This window comes from Nannobrachium achirus (assembly GCF_963921795.1).
Source record: "Nannobrachium achirus genome assembly, chromosome: 19".
In the NCBI taxonomy this organism is placed as follows: Eukaryota; Metazoa; Chordata; class Actinopteri; order Myctophiformes; family Myctophidae; genus Nannobrachium; species Nannobrachium achirus.
The window spans coordinates 32,968,743-32,989,690 of record NC_137826.1 but is presented as its reverse complement, the minus strand read 5'-3'; the positions used below and the strand labels follow the sequence as shown (position 1 = coordinate 32,989,690).

The 20,948-nt window shown below is 42.0% G+C and overlaps 1 protein-coding gene across 1 annotated transcript in view; it reads right to left on the bottom strand.

Moving 5' to 3' along the window:
• The window catches only part of LOC308303956 (roundabout homolog 1-like), a 160,681-nt gene that overhangs the window by 91,318 nt on the left and 48,415 nt on the right, over window positions 1–20,948 (bottom strand). Inside the window, exon 3 of the mRNA XM_080748501.1 lies at window positions 17,664–17,990. Within this exon, the coding sequence (XP_080604627.1) occupies window positions 17,664–17,990 (327 nt within the window). The remainder of the gene's footprint in view (window positions 1–17,663; window positions 17,991–20,948) is intronic.

The following is a 20,948-nucleotide window of genomic DNA, read 5'->3' as shown; positions in this document are numbered from 1 at the left end:
AAATGATGGAGAGTTTGTAACCAACTGGACCCTTATAGATCTTTAACTCTTGTAAAATGAAACCAAATGGGTGTAAAATGAAGCCAAATGGACCCAACATGGAATTGTGGACAAAAGCCACAATATTCTAGATTTTGCGTCTCAGAGGCTAAATCCCATCATGGTGGTCCGTGGCTCAAATCCCAACTAAATAATGGGCCTTGATATGGAAAGGTGTGAAAACCACTGCTCTACACTGTTTTAGGCACTTCATTATCTTCATTACCAGGCGGATAATACATGCTATTTTCAGCATACGACACAGTATGACAAAGTATGAATGAAGCTTAAAGCTGAACACGCTTGCAGTCCTGATGAAGAGGGAGCAAAACACACATGTATCAATGAAACGTCAAATACATCATTCTGCCACCTCTTTAAACTTTAAAAAGGTTAGCTGCTAAAACATTTCTAGAAGCACAATAAGGTGTAATTCATTAATACTTAAAAGACTGGTGTCTTGTTTAAGCAAAAGTTTTTAGCCTTGTTCACTACAGTAGAATCAAATGAATCATTTTTCTACCACTGAAAAGTCAGAAATTATACTTTACAAAAAAAAGAAGGGAAAAAAAAAGACCAAAGAACAGGAGAGATGAGCTCTTTGGGACATCCTTCATTAACATGCACCCAGTGAAAAATCGTATGCATTAAACACCCCATTTCTGAACCATGAAATATATCACAGGGATCTCTGTCAGCAAGTTCAAATTTGCTATTGCATACCAGCGTGAAATAAGCCCTGTACCTAAATTTAAAATAAATCAATTCAATGCCAGGTTCTTCTCACAAGAGGATAAAATATTCTTCAGTGTCAATGGCAATTTATATCCACACCATAAATGACACACGTCCCTTTTCCATTTTATGCATGACTGGCTTCCCACAAAGGATAAAAGCCCAGACTTTCAGCATCTAGACAGCAATACGTGTTGACATTTAAGAGTTTTGGCAAAGATTGAAGGACCAAAATGTTGATTAAAGCATAGATTTCAGCTATAGTAAGTATGCATGGGAGAATATTCATATTGTTGGAGAAAGTTTACTTAAAGCTATACTGTGTAAGATGCTCAACTAGTGGTCAGTAGCCCTATAGCAAACCGCGGTCGCGTTCGCGTCTTTCGCCCGTTTTTCGTACCTTCACACCCCCGCGTCTGCCTCCACAACGCCGAGAGCTATCTTTAGAGGGGTCCCTGGTTCCTGTGCGTTCAGGCATTCCGGAGAAACGGACTACTTCACCCTGCCTGGTAGGCGAGATTACCTTTTGAGTAAAGAGACACACGGGCGACTACAAATATGGCGACCCCACTTCAAGATGCGCTGTGATTGGCCGGTAGTGTACCATGTGTGCATGATCGGCGATGTGATTGGGCAACGTATACACAACGTATACAGATGATGCAGATTACGTCATTTTGGCGCGAAATCCGGTCCACGGCCAGGATCATAGAAAACATATAAAGAGAAGGCTTCAGAAGCTGAAAATAACGGAGTGGGTGTTCTAAAACTTTAGCGATTTAACAGTTAGGACAATTTTAAGATTTGTTTTATAAAAAAAGTTACATGGTACAACTTTAAAGGGATATTTCACATTAAAATCTATTTCTAATTTTATCGTCTACTCCGGCTTTTGTGAACACCCTAGAGAGCTTTTAAGCTGCTTGATTGAGTATTTAGATATTTGATATTCATTTTATCTGACACGCCCCCTTTCTATACAAACCCATTGTAACTTCAAACTCCATTTTAACCATGTTAGATTCATTTAAAAAATCCGTCCTTGGTTATGGTGACTCATACTGCCCTCCTAAAACACGGGGGCATGTTTTCTCGATTCATTTTTCTTTTCTTTATTACATTTTTTATTGTATTTTTATTTATTTTTCATTAAAAAAAGAAAGAACACGGCCCCTCACGTATTAGGAGGACATTATGAGTCACCGGAACCAAGAACAGGTGTTTTAAATTAATCTAAAATGGTTAAAATGGAGTTGAAGTTACAATGGGTTTGTATAGGAAGGGGGCGTGTCTGATAAAATGAATATCAAAAATCTAAATACTCAATCAAGCAGCTTAAAAACTGTCCAGGGTGCTCCCAAAAGCCTGAGTAGAAGATTTGGAGACTGTCGGCAGATGTGCCATTTCAAAACTTCACAACACATGCCACAGTAGATTTCCAGTGGATTGGCAGAACATTGAGCTTGTAGATCAGCTAGTTTTGCTATTTTTATGACCTTCTCTGACTTTGAAGTTTAAATCTACCTATGAAGGTGGATTCTGCTTGTCAATGGGAATGGAGTGGTTTCTTGACATTTGTGGGTTTCTGCAAAAATACGCTCCATTCTCAATAAAAATTAGAAAGGTAAAACAGGGAAAGAAACCTGTGGAAGAAATGCATTAGCAGGACATTTTTAGGAAAAGAGCAGTAAAGCCTGAAGAATGGAAACGGCACATCTCTATTTGTTGCTTTGCTCTTCTAAGAAATATGTTTAACCAATAAAAGTTATGATTATATGTATGTATGTGTGTGTATAAATACTGTACTGTGCGAGCGAGTGTTGCGAGCACACAGAATTGGTAATAATTGGTATTTAATACCACGATGTGTTGGAAAACTATTGGATAAATGTGTATTAGTTCTGACAATGACATGACATGTGGGCAGAGAGATGAGAGGGGTATCAGAAGAAAATAATATAAAGCTAGGAAAAGGGCTAGGGCTGAATTAAGTTTGAGACCACAAAGTAAAAACAGCAGAGACCACAGATGGAATGAGAATCTTTCACATCTTGAAAATAATGGAGTTCTTCCTGATTATTGCTAAAGGGAATGCTCCAGCCAGAATGTTAGGAGACATTAGAGCTTAGAGCTGGAGGCACTCTTCCATTTTTGCTAAGTAAACAATGAATAAATAAGTATCTCGAAGGAAAGGGAGAACTATTCATTCTCATTCCGCCTAGTGGTTCAAAAATAGTCTTCAGAAGAACAGAAAACAGCAGAGATGAATTCCCCAGAAATTATGGGTTTCTGGTGTGCACTGAAATATTAGAATGGTTTGCAGGGACATATCTATTTGGTTCTGAGCACAAACACATTTTGAATCCTTTTAGCTTGATGTTGTGTATATGTTAACACAACAGAAACCCATGTCAGAGAATTATAATGCCTAATGTAAAGTGTTTCATGATTTATTAATCAGAGCTCTCATAATGCCTTTTGATGTCTTTTATCAATGGCCATAATGCATTGATTGATTGATTGGTTGATTGAATGGTTCATAAATATAAAAAGCACATGGTACAGTATTACATTAAAGCTAAAAGGATAACACAAAAAGGTCCTGGGGACTTGTTTCCATTGTGGTCCTATGCATTCAATTCATCAACATAGCATACAAGAATTAACACAATAATACAAGTCATCAACAAACAACACATAACATATGTACAGTATGTGGGACAATTACATTTACCTTTCAGTTTGGTCTCATCTGGATAATACTTTTGACCATGTAATACAATTACTCTGGGACAACGCAACGTTAATTCTAATATAAGAAGATTGCTCATTACTGCTCTACCCATTTTTCATGAAAGGCTCTAAAGTTATGAACATTATGGTGCTTTCTGGCACCATGAGTGTGGTTATGACATGCCATATGTATGAGCTCATTGTCTGCTTCAACTATAAGGAGAGGGTGCATTTTTTCAAAGACAAGAAAAAATACTTGATGAACACAAGTGCTCGTGAAGGTCTTGGATAAATGAAAACTGACACGAGTGTAACTTTGAGGGCTGGGGGCACGACCTTTGCCCCTGGGGGGAGATAGCATTAACCCTGACCACTGATAAGGACGGTGGAGGCTGTGAACTGTTCGTGTTTGGAGTGACAGCTAGAGGATGGATAAGGCTAATACCTCAGCAAATGCACAGGCATCCTCTCCCCTGACGGCCAGATTACTCAACCATGCCGGTAGAGCCTATAAGACATCCACACTTAAGAATTGGAAACTAATACCGTTGACACACGAGGCCCAGAGGTGTCCAGCGATGTGTATTCATAAAATTTGACTTGGGTTTCAAAGGTTATGAATCATGAAGAGAAGAGAAAGTAGAAGAGAAAGCATTTAAGTCAATTAAATGATAATGTGACAAAAGACGCACCTGTTGAGTACATTGTCTCATCCACAAGAGAGCACATGAATATGGATTGTCCTTCATACAAGCTTTTACTAGAACATGAATGGATCAATGAGTAAAAATAATAGGCAGCCAGCATAAAAGTTTCATTGGACAGTGAATGAGGAAGAAAATTCATAATTTAAAGAGGTGTCCCAACGCCACGGCGCCGAGGTACTTTACAGTTTAACGCTGGGGAGCGTCGGCCTTTTGAAGAGGACGCATGAGCTAAAAGGAGGCTGCACTCTTTTTTATGTTTACCAAATTTCCACGCAGGTTTTAATGGTCGGTAACGGAAAAAGTAACTTGTTAAGTTACTTTTCTCAATGGGTAGCGGAGTAACGTAACGGATTAGTTTTCAAGTCAGTAACGAAAGTAACCTAACGATATCCAACACTGGTCACGTGGTTCATTGTCACTTCAGCTACCAGGAAGAAACCAAAAATACACAGGGAAGACATATTTCCATATTATAACCACACCTGGGGGTCTATTGGAGTGATGTTAACCACTGTTGTTTTTGTTGACGAGACGATAACGAAAATGACTTCGTTGACGCCCCTTTTTTTCACGACGATGACGTGACGTTAACGTAACGAGCTAAACATAAGTCTGACGAAAATATGACGAGACGAATGTGTGTTTTCGTTGACGTAACGAAGACGAGACGAACATCTGGTCTATCTGACGTTAAACATGCATGAAAAGCTGCAATATATTATAGTAGTTGTTTCAATGGAGGAGTAGTGGCCAATCATATGGAACGTTCTAGGACGCATATAACAACAGGCTCTGTGATTGGCTGGAATGTCGGCATGATAACACACGTGTTGTTTGTTGTTGTCAACTTTTCAGAAGTTAGTTGCACACATAACTGCTGGAAATGCTATTACATTTCTATTGGGATATGAAAGCTAATCATCTGATTGAGGAAAGACCTACTGTAGGTCTGCCTCATGCAGCAGCGCCGTCAACATTAATTAATAGATTTGGTCGTCGGAAAAGAAGACACGATATGGATATATTTTACAATCCAGGAAATAATGCAGGCTTACTTACGACGGAGCGGCCGCTATTGCAATCCGGTAAGCTGACGGTCCTTTTAACAAAATGATAGTCCTTACTCCTTTGCCTTGCTGAGAAGTCGATTTGCTTATTGACAAGTTGACAACTGGACCCATCCGTGGTCGCTTTCCTACTAATACTATCGCATCGTTTTCTATAACATCTGGCGCTAAGCTTCAGGCTAATGTTGGCTTTTAAGCAAACGTAAATTAATTGGATTGTTTGTTACAAACTGTTGATGCAAACTTTGTTTTCGCTGGATCATGGATGCGGAGGTCGCTGGATGCGGAGCTATTATTCCCAAAGGCTACGTTAGTGACGTAGTGGTTGTTTGTTTCCGGTTAGCGGCCGCCGACGTTGCGTATGACCGTGACGTCACTTGTAAATCCTTGGAAATCAACAGTACCGTGTGTGTGTGTGTGTGTGTGTGTGTGTGTGTGTGTGTGTGTGTGTGTGTGTGTGTGTGTGTGTGTGTGTGTGTGCTCTGTAGTGTGAAAGTGCAAGTGGCCAGTTCAGTGATACCATACCAAAAAAGATGCATACTGTATTCTTATATTGTATTATTATTATATTGCCTCCTGTGTGAACTGTGCATATATAAATAGGATGGGGCAGCTGTAATATACACTTGTTATTAGCCTATATACCGGTACATATTGCTTGAATCATGAATTCAATTGCACCTGTCAACTTGGATTATTTCCAATGTCTAATACTTAATGTATTTATTTAAAGACACATTTTTCTTTTTGACTAAAACTATTGACTAAAACTGGACTAAAACCTTTGTGTGGGTTCGTCGACTAAAACTTGACTAAAACCTTTTGAGTTCTAGTCGACTAAAACTAGACTAAAACTATCAGGGATATAAATGACTAAAATCTGACTAAAACTAATAAGCATTTCGTCAAAAAGACTAAGACTAAGACTAAATCTAAAATGCCCGCCAAAAACAACACTGATGTTAACTCCATAGACACAAACAAAACAGGAAAAAGTACAAAACTATGGCACCACCTCTTTAAAAAAAAAAGGAAAAACCAGGAAAGGGTTTTGTGGCAGGAGAAGTGGACACAGCTTAAAGAGTTTGGAAGACATTAGTCATCATGAGCTATGAACCAATGAAAGAATGTAACCAGCACCTCTTCATTAGACATGGTTCCTTCTCTGATTACAGGAGTCTATGGAGAACAGGGAAATAATGCAGAACCAGTGGAGAACTACGTAAAACACGCATGCACGCACGCACGCACGCGCGCGCGCACACACACACACACACACACACACACACACACACACACACACACACACACACACACACACACACACACACACACACACACACACACACACACACACACACACACACACACACACACACACAATTCCATCTTCACTGACTCCCCCTGTCTTTTATTTTTCCTACACCCATTTCAATTCCCCTGTGGCTTGCCTTTCTCTCCTTGTCAGCAATTTATTCTCCAAAGATAGGCATAAAGAGAGAAGAGGAAAAAACATGTTCACACACACACACACACACACACACACACACACACACACACACACACACACACACACACACACACACACACACACACACACACACACACACACACACACACACACAGTATACTGTATACTGCCCCAGTATACGCCTGTAAAGTAAGCTTCATATGTCTGTAATAATGTGGAGGTACCGCCTAGAGTGCTGATAATTCCTGGTGCCTGTGAGTTTAACATCCCGCACAGTAGCATGCACTTCCAAGCACCTCTGCACAGCGTCTGTGTTCTGGGTGAAAAGCTTGCCTTAGCTTCTTCTGACACCACAACAGCCGCTAGATTGTATAAGTAATGTCACAGTATGTGGCACCGCCGTCTAAAAGAAAAATACTGTCAGTTTGTCTTTTTATGGCGCAGTGCTGAAGTGGCCTAGCCTAGGTGTTCAGAAAAGGGTTTGTCTGTCTGTTTGGCTCTGTATATAGTGTACTGTATATCTCTGTATCTCTCTGTTAAAGTACAGCAAACCACACAGCTCAGCTCACGCTGGTATACGCCAATCACGGTACTGTGGGTAACGTTATCAACATTTACATTTACATTTTAAAATGTAGACTATTATATTTAGGGGGATTCAAGCCAGTTAGCTAGATAACTGCTAATTAATTTAACTGTCTGAAAGCCTTTTCAATTGCACAGGGAAGACCCTGTGTCTGGTTAATATATTCAGCTATAATTGTCCACACAATCACACGCGCACACACACGCGTGCGCGCACACACAGACACTGATTCCAGCAATGTTGCCACATACCCCCGAGCCACAAGGTCTATGTCAGAATGTCTGAACTACCCAGGGCCAATTCCCTATGGCCTGGCATTTTGATGGAAACGCTGAGCCTACGGGAATATGGGGAAGGAAACTGTTTAGACAATACCTGCAGCACTTTTGCCCCGCGCTGTCCACACTATAAACAGAAACCAGCTGTCCCCAGACTGCGATACTGTTGGCATCCTCTGACTGATAATTTCCTTAATGTAGACTGACCGGGCGAAAAAGAGTGGGGGGGGGGTGACATGATGGTAAACAAGGGGCTAGCAAAGTGCTAAATGTCCCGAGGACAAATAAAAACACTGAATGTTATATCTGCCTTCATGGCGAAAACGTTGACAACCTGTCTATTTATCCATCAAGTTATTTCACCATGCCTCCACACAAAGAGTCAAGATTCGGTAACCAATCATATCACATAGCGGCCATTTTGTGCTTGTGTGCTACTTGGTTGGGAAAACCCTTAGTGACAGGGCATGTGAACAGGGGTCATCAATATGTCCGTACACGGACAAATGTGTCCGTGGCAATACTTGGTCTTGTCAGTGGCAAATTCATGATTTTCTTTTATACACACCATTATAATTTTTTTATTTTCATCAAGTCCCAATTACTGAATGTCAGTCTCCAGGTTTTCTTCATATTAAGAGTCCAACTAGTGGTTCTCAAATGTTATATATGCAAGGACCATGACTCTGAGAGTGTATAAATGGAACCAAATGGACCCTATACGGGTCCATTTGGTTCCATTTGTAAACTCTCAGAGTTACAGACCTGTTATGGTCATTCAGGGCTATCTCTTTATGTGTTTCTGGTATTATTGACTTCTAATTTTTATTTCCATGGCAAAAAAAATATTGTGACAAAATGTCCACCACAAGGCAGCATGGCGATGACCCCTGCATGTGAATTATGGTCAATAAGAACCAATAACATTTGTACAACCAAATACTTTGCTTAGAGTATATGCATATTACTCTACAGCCTCTTTGATGCATTTAGACAGGGTGTTGTCAGAAACTATGTCATTAGTGGCACCGTCAAATGTTTGAATTGGGAAGGCTGGGGGCACATTAGTTAATGGACGGTGACAGACCGAATGGGGACTTTGACCTTTGAGGATGCTTCCCTTCTAGCTTGTTCTCTCATCATCTCCTCTCTACGGGTGGAGAAGGGGATTACAATCAAAGGGGCTCGGACAGGAAGGCGTAACAGGGGTTCCCACCCTGAACTGTCAGTCACAACAGACAGATTCACTGCACATGGTGTTGTCACTGTCAGGTGGAAACCTTGTATCTATTTCAGCGTTTTACATTTTGGGGGGTTTGTAAATTGTTTGTCGAGCAAAAAAATATTAATAATAATTTAAATAATATATTTTTTTTAAAACTGTCTGTGGATTTATAAATACGAAAGTGTGTTAAAGATGGGGTGCCATGACCCCCCCACCCCAAAAAAACATGATGATCAGGTATTATGATGACCAAAAAGGTGTACAGAAAGTGTTAAAATTAGGTTTTATGTGGCCACCCACAGTGTTGGCTGTATGGTAAAGGTGGGGGGGGGGGGGGCTGAGTTTACAATGTCATAAACTCAGTGTTTTTCTGTTGGGCCTTTTGACTCAGAGGCTTTCAGCTTGTCTATTAGAGTAATGTTATCTTCACAGACACATACAAAACAGAAAAAGTACAACACTATGGCACCACCTCTTTAACAACAGCTTGTGACTGAATAATAACTACATCGGGCAGTGGCGTCAGTTCAGAAAAAGCTAAGGTATGGCAACATGACTGGTGTCTTGAACGTGCGCGAAGGCGTGCGTTCAAGACACCAGTCATGTTGCCATACCTTATCAACAGGCATGATTCATTTATTTTGAGAAGTACAGCAGCTAAACTTGGCATGTTTACGTGCCACAATTAACAATAATGCATTGCACCTGTGCAGCTGACCTGCGGAACCTGGGAATATACCATCTTGTCAAGATGAATAAAAATGTGGAGAATATAATTATAATACCTTGTTGAAGTGACCATTTTGTAAAATTTAGCATTTGTAGTTATTTTACTGTATTTTAACAACATAATAACCAGCACAGATAGACAAAGAGACATTCATGTATTTATATTTAAAAGTAACTTGTATTTTCCCCCCTGGACCCAGGGTATGGCAGCTGCATACCCCTGCCATACCCAATTGACGCCCCTGACATCGGGTCCATTGGAATACAGGTGATTTTATCCATTTTCTGAAAAGTAACAGTTTTGGACATACAAGGTTTGCACCTGACGGTGAACATGTCACAACATCCTCTTGAAGGGCTGTCTGGGTTTTAACATCAATACACCCTCGTCGCCCTGTCACTCTCCCACAATCAACCCAAGTGGTCCTCACTCAAATGATTGGCTTTTCTCTACACCCACCATGTCAGTGGATTGAGGGGAAAGAATTGCATTTTGCAAAAGAAAATATCAATATATGGGGAGGGAGGGATCCCTTTGCCTTGCTTTTGCTTTTTCATAGCAGACCAGCAAACATGATTTGAAATGGGGCGGGATCCAGGGGAGGAGACATGTCCATCCATTTTGCAGCCCCATTATGCTATACGTCTATTTACAGGATAATGAAATTTCACAGGTATACACTCTCTCGTACACATACTGCAGATGTGTGTCACATCTGCAGTATGTGTGTGGGAGTGTGCACGAGTCTGTGTGTGCGTGTGCGCGCGCGTGTGTGCGCGCACGTGTTGTTGTTGTACTGTATGAGCAATAGTAAGACTGCATAGACATCTATGGCTTGAGAATCTCATTATTTCATCAGAGGAGTTTTATGGCTAAATGTTAAGCTCCGCCACAGGCCTCGAATTTCCTCCAGCAAATGCCAGTGTCCAATTAGGTCAGCGTTATCATTTGTTCCCCTCGTACACTGGTCGGACAAACAATCCGACTGGCGAACAACCTTAAGTGTACACAGGCAGTGACTTTGCTTTCACCTCAATAAAGTGCTACTTGATTGAATCAAGTGGCCGAGGTCAATAGGACACATGTTCATTTCCCAGGGTCCTCTGGGGTCCCTGCAGGCAGAGAAATATGCTGAGTGTCTTCCCTGACATTTATTGGATAGGAACTAGGTTATACGTCCTTTTTCCTCCTTCTTCGCATCCCTCGCCTTCAGAATAAAGGCTTCACCGGTCCATATAAGTGTGTGGGGTTGCGTGCGCGCGTGCTTACAGTACGTCTGCGGCGCGCATGTGTTTCTGCTTAGGCAGTGCTCCAGCCCATGGTCACGCTTCAGGCACCGGTGCACGCGACATCTGTCACTGTCTCTGCACTGTCACCTCGCTGCTCCGTCGCCGGAAAGAACAAGTCTCCCTCCTCCGCCGCTGCAAGGACAGCAGGCGGAGCCCAGGAGCCTTTCCCCCGCTTTCCCGTCTCCCCTCCATCTCTGTCGCTTATTTTCTGCTGCCATCGTTTTGTATTTGTCAGCCCAGCGCTGTCTCTTTGTCAGTCGTTCCATTCACTTTTCATAGCCTGTCTCCGTTACCTCATTCCCCACAAGGTCTTCCATCGCTCAACACTCCCAATGCAATCTTTATGTCATAACACGCGCACACACGCGCACAAGCACACAGACACACACACACAGAAAATGGTTCTTTCTGATGATTGCACCATTCTTCTGTCATCCAAGTCGACTGTACGTAATTCTTCTGCAGGTCAGAGGCTTCATTCACCTGTTCTATGCCAGATCATACACACTATCAACACTTCAACAGTTTGATTGATTCAAGCACAGAGCTTTGGTACCAGCCGGTACATTCATACTTTCAGGGCATGCAATGTAATCCGCAAAACAGTTTTATGTTTTTTTTTCCTTCTTGGAATTCATTGCTCATAATTTGGTTTGTTGGACCGAGGCGGTTCCATTTGGTTTCATTTTAAACTCTCAAGAGAGTTAAACATCTGCATTACTTAATTTACAAGAAGTCTACACAATTAGAGAATGTAGAAGAATTGTCATTTTGTACAACGTTTGCCTGTTATCTCTCCTATGGTTAGGGCTGTCACAATTATTACATAATCGTCTAATCGTGATTATTTGACATAATCGTGATTATTTTTCATAATCGTCATAATTGTTTCCATGTCAAAAATAGTGGAAATAGCAGATCTACAAGCTCACAACGTGTCGCATCGCGACGCGTTCTGAGCTTGTAGATCGGCTATTTCCACTATCAATGTTCTTTTTTAAGTATAAAGTTGTCAAATATGTCAAGTAATTTCTTTGCATATTTAGGTTATGTGTCATATCTATCATGTGCAACTTCAAAGCCTAAAAGACAAACAGAAATGTAATTGTCAACGACAAAAACACAATTAAATCGTTAATCGTAATTATTTGAGAGAAAATTAATCGTCATGTAAAATGTCATAATCGTGACAGCCCTACCTATGGTACCACATAAATATTGGACCTAGATATGAAACAGGTTGAAGGTTAAAGAACTCATCATCGGGTCAAACATGGATAAGGTAAACTGCACTGATAGAGTTCCAAAGGAATCAAAACACAGTGGAATGCAGTGACCTTCAATGGTTCACAGAACTGCACGTTATCACCCAGTATTCACTGTCCTCCCTCCAATCTCACCTAACAGCCTGGGCTGGGAGAAAGAGACAGAGGGGGGAGGGGTTCAATCATATAAAGGTTTCAATCAACGTATATCAAGTAGGCCTACATCATAGAAATGTGCTCACAATGCAAAAAGAATAATTAATACAGTCATTTGACCTAAACAGGCTTCTTTTAACCTAAATAGTCAGGGGATATTAATAAAACCTGGGAATAAATTCCTTACCAAACACTTTCTTCACCAATGTGTTCGTAAAGGTGTCTAGTAACATATCTAACAAAGATTGAAATTCAACATCCCTAGGAGAATCTTTGACAGCTAGGGTAATTCTGTGTCTCATTCACTTAATATACACTATACTATAAGGGAAGAAATTACTCCCAAAAAATATGCTTTAAGTAGCATGTGAGGGGTCTAACTAGGTGTTTTTAATTATTCTGAATCCATTTCAAGCATTTGTTTTGCATAAAAAAACTTTCATTGGGCTAAAAACAGTCCCAAAAAAAAAGATGGTTTATTGATGAGTCATTACTTTTCACAATTGTATGGGGTCCATTTTTGGCCCAAGGAATGTTTTTCGTGCAAAATAAATACTTGCAATGGATTCAGAATAATTAAAAACACCTAGTTAGACCCCTCACATGCTACTTAAAGCATATTTTTTGGGAGTAATTTTTCCCCTTATAGTGTATATTAACTGTTCTGCTGCTGTTGACGGCGCTCACCGTCATTGAAAGGGTTAATACCATGGCGCCGTTGACGGTGAGGACTGTGAATCTTACTGTATATACAGTAAAGATATTATTACTTACTGTACGTCGCTCCGGTCCCGCCCGCATCGGCAATGTCCGTGATTTGTTTACAACGCACGTCGGGCGTGCACGCGAAGTTAACGTCCTCCATAGTAAATCCATTGAGAGGCCCATAAATAGACTTCATTTTCTCCAAAAGGGACATTCTTATACAAAGGATGGTCTCCACTCTTCCATACTGTACACAAAAGGTGGGCGCAGCCATGTTCTCTTGTGGGCCCACACTGTCATGTGACTAGATGACGTAATCGTTGCCGTCAAGTGATAATCCAAAAAAAACAAAAACAAACCCCTTCCGGCCCTTCAAAATAATAGCGGCGGCCTATGGAGGAAACGGCGTGGCACCGAGGCACCAAGCAACTTTCAGATTAAGAGGCACTAATTGTGTTAAGTGAATGAGACCCAGAATTACTCTAGCTGTCAAAGATTCTCCTAGGAATGTTGAATTTCAATCTTTGTTAGATAATATGTGACACCTTCACGAACACATTGGTGAAGAAATCGTTTGGTAAGGAATTTATTCCCAGCTTTGACAGGTACTCTGATAATATTCCCTGACTAAAAATCAAAAGCCAAGTTTATCAATTTTTCACAATAAAAGCCTGTAAAATAATATTATGAATAGGCCACGTTCACCGGGAAAACAACTGATCCCCCCCCCCCAAATCTTCCATGTCTGTTACCCTGGTAGGGTCAATACCCCCACTAACCCCCAGCTTCCCGGCCCTCTGCTAAACTCCTGAACTCAGCAGTATTGGACAGAGGGCGGCTCTGTTCCACTGCCTCACGCTTCGCCCCTGGGTGAACCCCTCATCACGGTGACCCCTGAAGGATGAAGCTGAGACACATAATTCACCCAGCAGGCTCAACAAGTCGGCTTTGTGTTTCTCCTCAACCTTGAAGCCTGACAATAAAAATGTATAGTAGAGCTACACACGGGGGAAACGGGCTGAGCTTATCGGCGTTGTCGGGTGGAAACCTTGTATGTCCAAACCTGTTCCTTTTTTATCATTATCTAAAACAAAATAATAATAAAGTAGTGAAAATAGCCGATCTACAAGCACACAATGCCTTACACCGTGGGGCGTTGTGTGCTTGTAGATCTGCTATTTGAACCACTTTTGTGCATCACTCTTGTATGATGACGTAGAGCACGTTTTCAGGCCAAGGACCCCTTTGTTGAGAGAGATGAAGCAGGGACCCCCACAACCTTATCATTCCAAATAGTTTCATTTTTTGACAGCACGATCATCAGTATATTTTGGATTCATGTTAATGTGGGTTTTCAGATATTTAACCAATTGAACCGTCAATACTTAATAATCTTGACCTTTCACTGTACTCTGCTGTAGTCTGCTCTTTTCCCCCTCCAAAGCTCTTTGCCAAAAATAGCCGATCTACAAGCTCACAACGCCTCGCCTCACAATGTATCTCCTTGGGAGATACAAGTTTTCTGCCTGACAATGACGTTATGCGGGTCAAACCATACCCAGGTACCACTTTGACCACGTCTTATTCATTACGACGAAGGAAAGAAAACCAAGAAAAAAGGGGATCCATGGATTCAGCGTCGGCATCATGAGACCTTTGGGGTGATTGTCTGTTCAATAGACGGCGTGTCCTGCAGGGCATGAGCATCTGCAGATAACTAACACGGTAGGGCAAGAGGTGGCGAGATAATGAGGCGATGCGGAGTGTATTGTATCGAGCACATGCCACTGTTGCTAGCCGTCGCCATTAAAATGTTGGTAGGTCTCACCATTAAAAAAGACCCCTGACAGTCTCCAGTCCAATGCCCCTAGCCTCAGCCGCACTACCTTCTTTCCACAAATCCCCCTTTCTCTGCAGTACGTCTTATTTGTTTCCAATACATTCAGGGGCGTCACACAAGGGGGGGAAAAGTGGGACTGAGTTACTAGGGCCCAAGCTGGAGGGGCCTTAATTATTCTATGCTTTAGCTATTGAAAAATAGCAGATATACAAGCTGAGAGCTTGTAGATCCGCTATTTTTGAAAAGTCGTGTGCAAATCCTTGAATGTATTTTTTAAGCGAACATTTGTAACTCAAATGTTGCTTCTGGGGGGTCCCTGGAACTAAATGTTTTGACATGGGGGTCCGTGGCCAAATACATACCATTTTGGGGGTCCTTCACATGAAGAAAGTTGAGTCCCACTGACATAGAAACATAGGTTTTTAAAAAAATAAATATCTGCTATTTTTCAAAAGTTAAAGCACAAAATAATAGGTTCCCAGTCTAAATGGGTTAAACCCCCTCCCCTATGAAGAACATTCCCGCAGTGAATCCTTGTACCCAGGGCCCAGAATTTGGTGCGACACCCCTGAATACATTCCTGTGCTTCCAGAGCCTCCGTCTGCTCCACAGGGATCTGCAGAGCATCTGCAGCAACCATGTTCTGATGCCCCCCCCCCCCCAAACCCCCCCAAAGCCCCCTGACCTCTAGCCTCCCACTGTTCTCCACAAGGCTTTACTCTGCCACACATCCCCTGGCTAAAAGAAAGCAAGTAAATAAAGACACGTGCACGCGCGCGCGCACACACACACACACACACACACACACACGTGCACGCACACGCACGCACACACACACACACACACACACACACACACACACACACACACACACACACGCACGCACACTAGGGATGGGACGATATGAAAATGTCATATCACGATTATTGTGATAAAATAAAGATTATCGCGATTTATGATATCGCGATAATCAAAATCCATTATCTTGGGGCAGAACATTTGCCAAAAAATAGCAGATCTACAAGCTCACAACGCGTCGCATTGCGAGCTTGTAGATCGGCTATTTTTTGGCAAAGACATTTGATAGTGAAAAAAAGACTGTATCAAGTACGTACATTTTAAGTACCTTTTTACCAATTATAGAGGGTTTAAGTGGTACCGGATATGCAGCTCGGCAAATAAAAGGCGAATTGATCCCAGTGCATGACGCAGGACGATATCACGATGAATTAAATCTACACAATACGATTATCGTGAGAGCTTTTTATCCCGATAAACGATAATATCGCGTATCGTCCCAACCCTAGCGCACACACAGTACGTTTTAAAGCTAAGAGCGTACACATACGTGCACTCTCTCCGGGTTACAAATAGATAAATGAACCGCGAGGCTTTCACAGTGTTTATTGGGGTAGATGCGCCGACAGATTCCTTACTAGGAAACACAACAAAGCAGTGAAAGTGCTGTTGACACTCGGAAGCCTGCTAAGTCAGCACATTAACACGCTGTCACCTGTCAGGAACAACAGTAATCCCCAAGTCTAAACCCAGGGACTGAACCAGACACCCTGACCAGGGAACCAAACCCAGACACACCAGCTGCTGGGTGTCTGACAGGTGGCTCTCACAGTAAACATTCCACCTGTCCCTCGCTCATAAAGATCTGCCGTGCCTATAATCGGAAATAAGCGACGATTTAGGCTGATGTTATAGTTAAGTTATGTGTGTTGGTCACCGGTTTGTGTAGATTCAAGATTCAAATGTTTTTTAATAAGACTGGATATAAAGAATATAGTTGAGGCTTAAGAAAAGACAAATAAAGTTCTATGCTTTTAGCAGCAATGGAGAGTGCATGAAATATGAAGGAAGAATAATTCAGTAACGGGATATGCAGAATAATTATGCAGTAAAAGATAATATAGCCTACAGAGTGCAAACACTGTAGAATCACAAACTGCGGGAGCTTTTATCTCCAAAACAAAAGGAGAATTAATAATTTGTATAAGCTCCGTTGTGAGCAGAAATGTGTGTTTACAGATTGAAGGCGGTTTTGTTTTGTTATTTATTGTGTCCTTGTCCAGGGCTTTGGTAGCCTCAGGGAGAAAACTATTCTTTGTGGTGACCCTGTGTCACCTTGTGTGTACGTACAGCAGTATGTCTAATTACTCTCTCCTCATTAGACGATTTATTAGTTGTGTTTTTCCAAATAAGCATACTTATACTGCAGCTCTCTCTGTCAGGGTGGGCTCAAAAGACTTCAAATAAAGCCTGATAAAAGTACTGAAGTGCTCAAGTGCAGAAGACGCCCTTGAATGACCTTGCATCTATAATCCCTAGTGGAGCTGTAACAGTGATTGTGTTTTCCCAATGCGCTTGTTATTTCCAAAACTGAGCTATTTCGAGGGCCCTTACTGGTCAAAGAAACATGATTATTTTTTTTATTTTTTTTTGTGGTACATGTATGCGAGGAACCATGGACAATCTTATCTTACGCAAGTAATAACACTGAGAGGTTACATTTGTAACCCCTAGAGTGTACAAATTGGAGTTAAAGTAATACTCAGGTTTCTCCAGTGTAAATTTTGTAAAAAGTCTCTTGATAAATGAATGCTTGTGTCATTTGGATCCAGGTCACAGGCTTTAATGGGATCAACGTTATCTTCCACAGACATCGTGTGGGCAACAGAGCAAACAGCTGTCAGCCTAGCTGGGGGTCCATGAACCCCCCCCCCCACACACACACACACAAGCCCACGCACACTCACACTCACACGCACAAGCAGACACGCGTTGCACATACATGTATACACAAGTGTGCAACCACTAGCATCACTTACTGGCTACTTCCAGAGAGGCGTTGTGGCTGATGGCCTGCCCCAGGTAGTTGCGGGCCACACACACGTAGCTGCCGTCGTCGGGTTTGCTGCGTCGTCCGTGGACGATGCGCAGGAAGAAGAGGGATCCGCTGGGCAGCAGCATGCGGTGGGAGCGGGGGTTGTCCCGGTCCGTCTCCACGCGCTCCCCGTCTTTGTACCACTCCACCGTGGGGGGAGGACGGCCCTCCGCCTTACAGTTGAGGGTGGCCGGCTCCCCCTTGGACACGATGAGGTCGGAAGGGTGTTCCACGATGCGGGGAGGGGAGTCCTCCTGGCGAAGACGAGATCCTGGAGGGGAGAACAGACGTGCTTTGAGTGACCTGTGGATCCAGACATCCCATAATGTACCTTTGATACCTTCAAAGATATCGACTGATAAAGCAACACCATCTCTAAACATTTGGTATTTTTGACCAACAGAAAATCTAATCTGCCTGACATCATTGGACATCATTCCGTCGGTACCCTCAATAACCCTAAAGATCAGGTTTGACATTTTGCGGCGTCAACATCTTGTGGAGATGACCTAAGGTGTTTTTTGTTTTGTTTTGCGCGGCACATAAAAAGTCAAAGTAAAGATGCACATTGACGGCAACATCGGGTGACGCAATTGAGAAAAGCAGGGGGACGCGAATGTGTGAAATTCGTACTCGTCTTCACTCAGATTGAAATACCCCAACTTGAGAGAAGTTCACCTTGCAAATAAAGCGACAGGAAAGATATTTAGTGTGAACGCACACACTGTAGAGTATTTCAACCCCCGAGTCAAAGCAATAGAGACCTATTAGACCGTCTACTCTAGAATGTACAGAGCGACGAGCGTCATGTACCGTTTGACAACATAATTACCACACATCCTCATGTGTGACAGAGGAAATGTTTTCTTTACCATGTCAGACTGACATAAAGCATTCAGCAGCGCAATAGGCCTACTGACATTTGAAGCGCCTCGTATTGAATATATAAACATGTCTTATTCTAAAACTCCAAAACAGTATATCCTTCACAGCAAGAGAAAGAAAATCAAGAAGAGCCAAGTTCTTTCTTCTTCTTCTTCTTTCTAGAGATGTGCCGATTGATCGATGAGTGATCGCACTCGGCCGATAATGCCTCTATCGGCTTTGATCGGTATCGGCTTTGCCTCTATCGGCTTTGCCGATCTATCAGCTATTTTCACAATATTTATCTGTGGGACTGAATGTAACCTCAGCTTCAACTCCTACAAATTGCAAATGGATACTAAAGGACCTCAGCCTGCAATCTCCTAATGTTTATACTTAATATACAATGTAAATGTTTTGTAAGAAGAATCATTAAATATAAAAATGCTGCTACAGTAACACAATAAATAGAAGAATTTATGGATTTGACGCTGTGATCGGGAATATCAGTATCGGCACTGACAGACCTGTTGATACAAGGACTCTCACCACCACATGACATCTAATTATTACCTCGCGCTGCAATTCTAAACAGATGAATGGCTCTGTTGTCAATGTACACGGTTTTATGGTTCCGGAGCCCCACGCCTTTGTTTTTGCCCGTTAACGGACCCAGGAAATTGACTTAGAAATGTGCACATCAATACACATCTCAACGGTCACAGAGATGCATCGGCTTAATAGCTGACACACACAAGGGTGTCGCACCAAATTCTGGGCCCTGGGTACAAGGATTCACTGCGGGCCCCCCATGAATGTTCTTAACCCATTTAGACTGGGAACGCATTGTTACGCATTATTTTGTGCTTTAGCTATTGAAAAATGCCAGATATACAAGCTCACAGCGCGTTGTAGATCTGCTATTTTTGAAAAATCGTGAAAAGGTCTTTGAAGTTGAATATTTCAAAATCAAGGTTTTTTGAAGAAAAAAAAAATGTTCCTATGTCAGTGGTGCTCAAACCTTTTCATGTGAAGGACCCCCAGAATGATATGTATTTGGCCACGGACCTCCAGAAGCAGAATTTGAGTTACAAATTTTCGCTTAAAAAAATATATATTCAAAGATTTGCCCACATTTTCACGACTTTTAAAAATAGCAGATCTACAAGCTCGCAGTTACTAGGGCCCTCCACCTTGGGCCCTAAATAAGTCCCACTCCCCCCCCCCCCCTTGTGACGCCCCTGGACACACACAGTAAAACCACTCTGACACTCTGCTGTAGATCATGGTGTAATTGTAACAAACGACCACTGGTTAGCCTGCATGTCAGGATGGCAAACAGAAACATCATTACCATGATCGAAAATAACAGTTCTGCCATTTTATGTGGGTTTTCTGAGCGAGTGATGAGGACAAATGTGAAAATAATAACAAATGTGTGTGTGTAAACATGATGGTTTTTGTATCAGTATTCAGTACGACCGGCTGTAAATGTGCTTGTTAGCCAGCTAACAAGATGAGAGCGTGGGAGTGTTTGTTCACATATAGGCCAGAAACACCACATTTATTTCCATAACTTCCTCAGACAAACCATCAGTTCAATGTAGAAAAAGAAATTGAGAAAGGAGTGCATCTTGTTTGGCTCCTCTAACAAGGACCTCTTTGGTACAACTGGTGACAAAGTTGATGCAAAAAAAGGAAACAGCAACAATGCCTTCATCAGGGTGACTAAAACCATCAGTCCCATTGGTTCACTCTAACCGGCCCTTGTAGGGTTAATGGCAAATTACAAAATAAACACATTTTCTAATTTTCCCTCATGCATGGACTAAAGCTGCATTTCTTTTATTTTGAAGTGTTTTATTCACGTACTGTACATATGGACGCAATGCGTACATCAGCACGTGTGGATGTTGTCTCAATAACAAGCAGGTGGTCAGACTGGTCACACGTCAAGACGACCTGCCTTATGCCCATCAAAAATGGCTAAAGTGGCTAAAAAAAGAAAAGTTGATGCAGAATGCTGGGTGTTCAACAAAGATTTGACTGCTAAGTATTTATTTACTGAAGTCGGAGGCAAAGCCTTGTGTTTAGTCTGCGGGGAGCACATCTTGCGGGGAGCACTGCCTTTTGGCCGGGCCCTCCACAATATTTTCTGTTGTTCATTATGGCCCCATGGAAAAAATAATTGCCAACCCTGAGTTAGAGCAACAGGATTAGGATTGCCCTGAATGCTCTGATTGTCCAAAACTGAGCGCTCTGCATTTCCAAAACTACACTGAGTGTGGCCGGGGTCTCAACAAGTTAGGACCCAGGTTTGAATCTTGACGCCCCGTTGCCTTGCATGTCTCTCTTCTCTGCATTC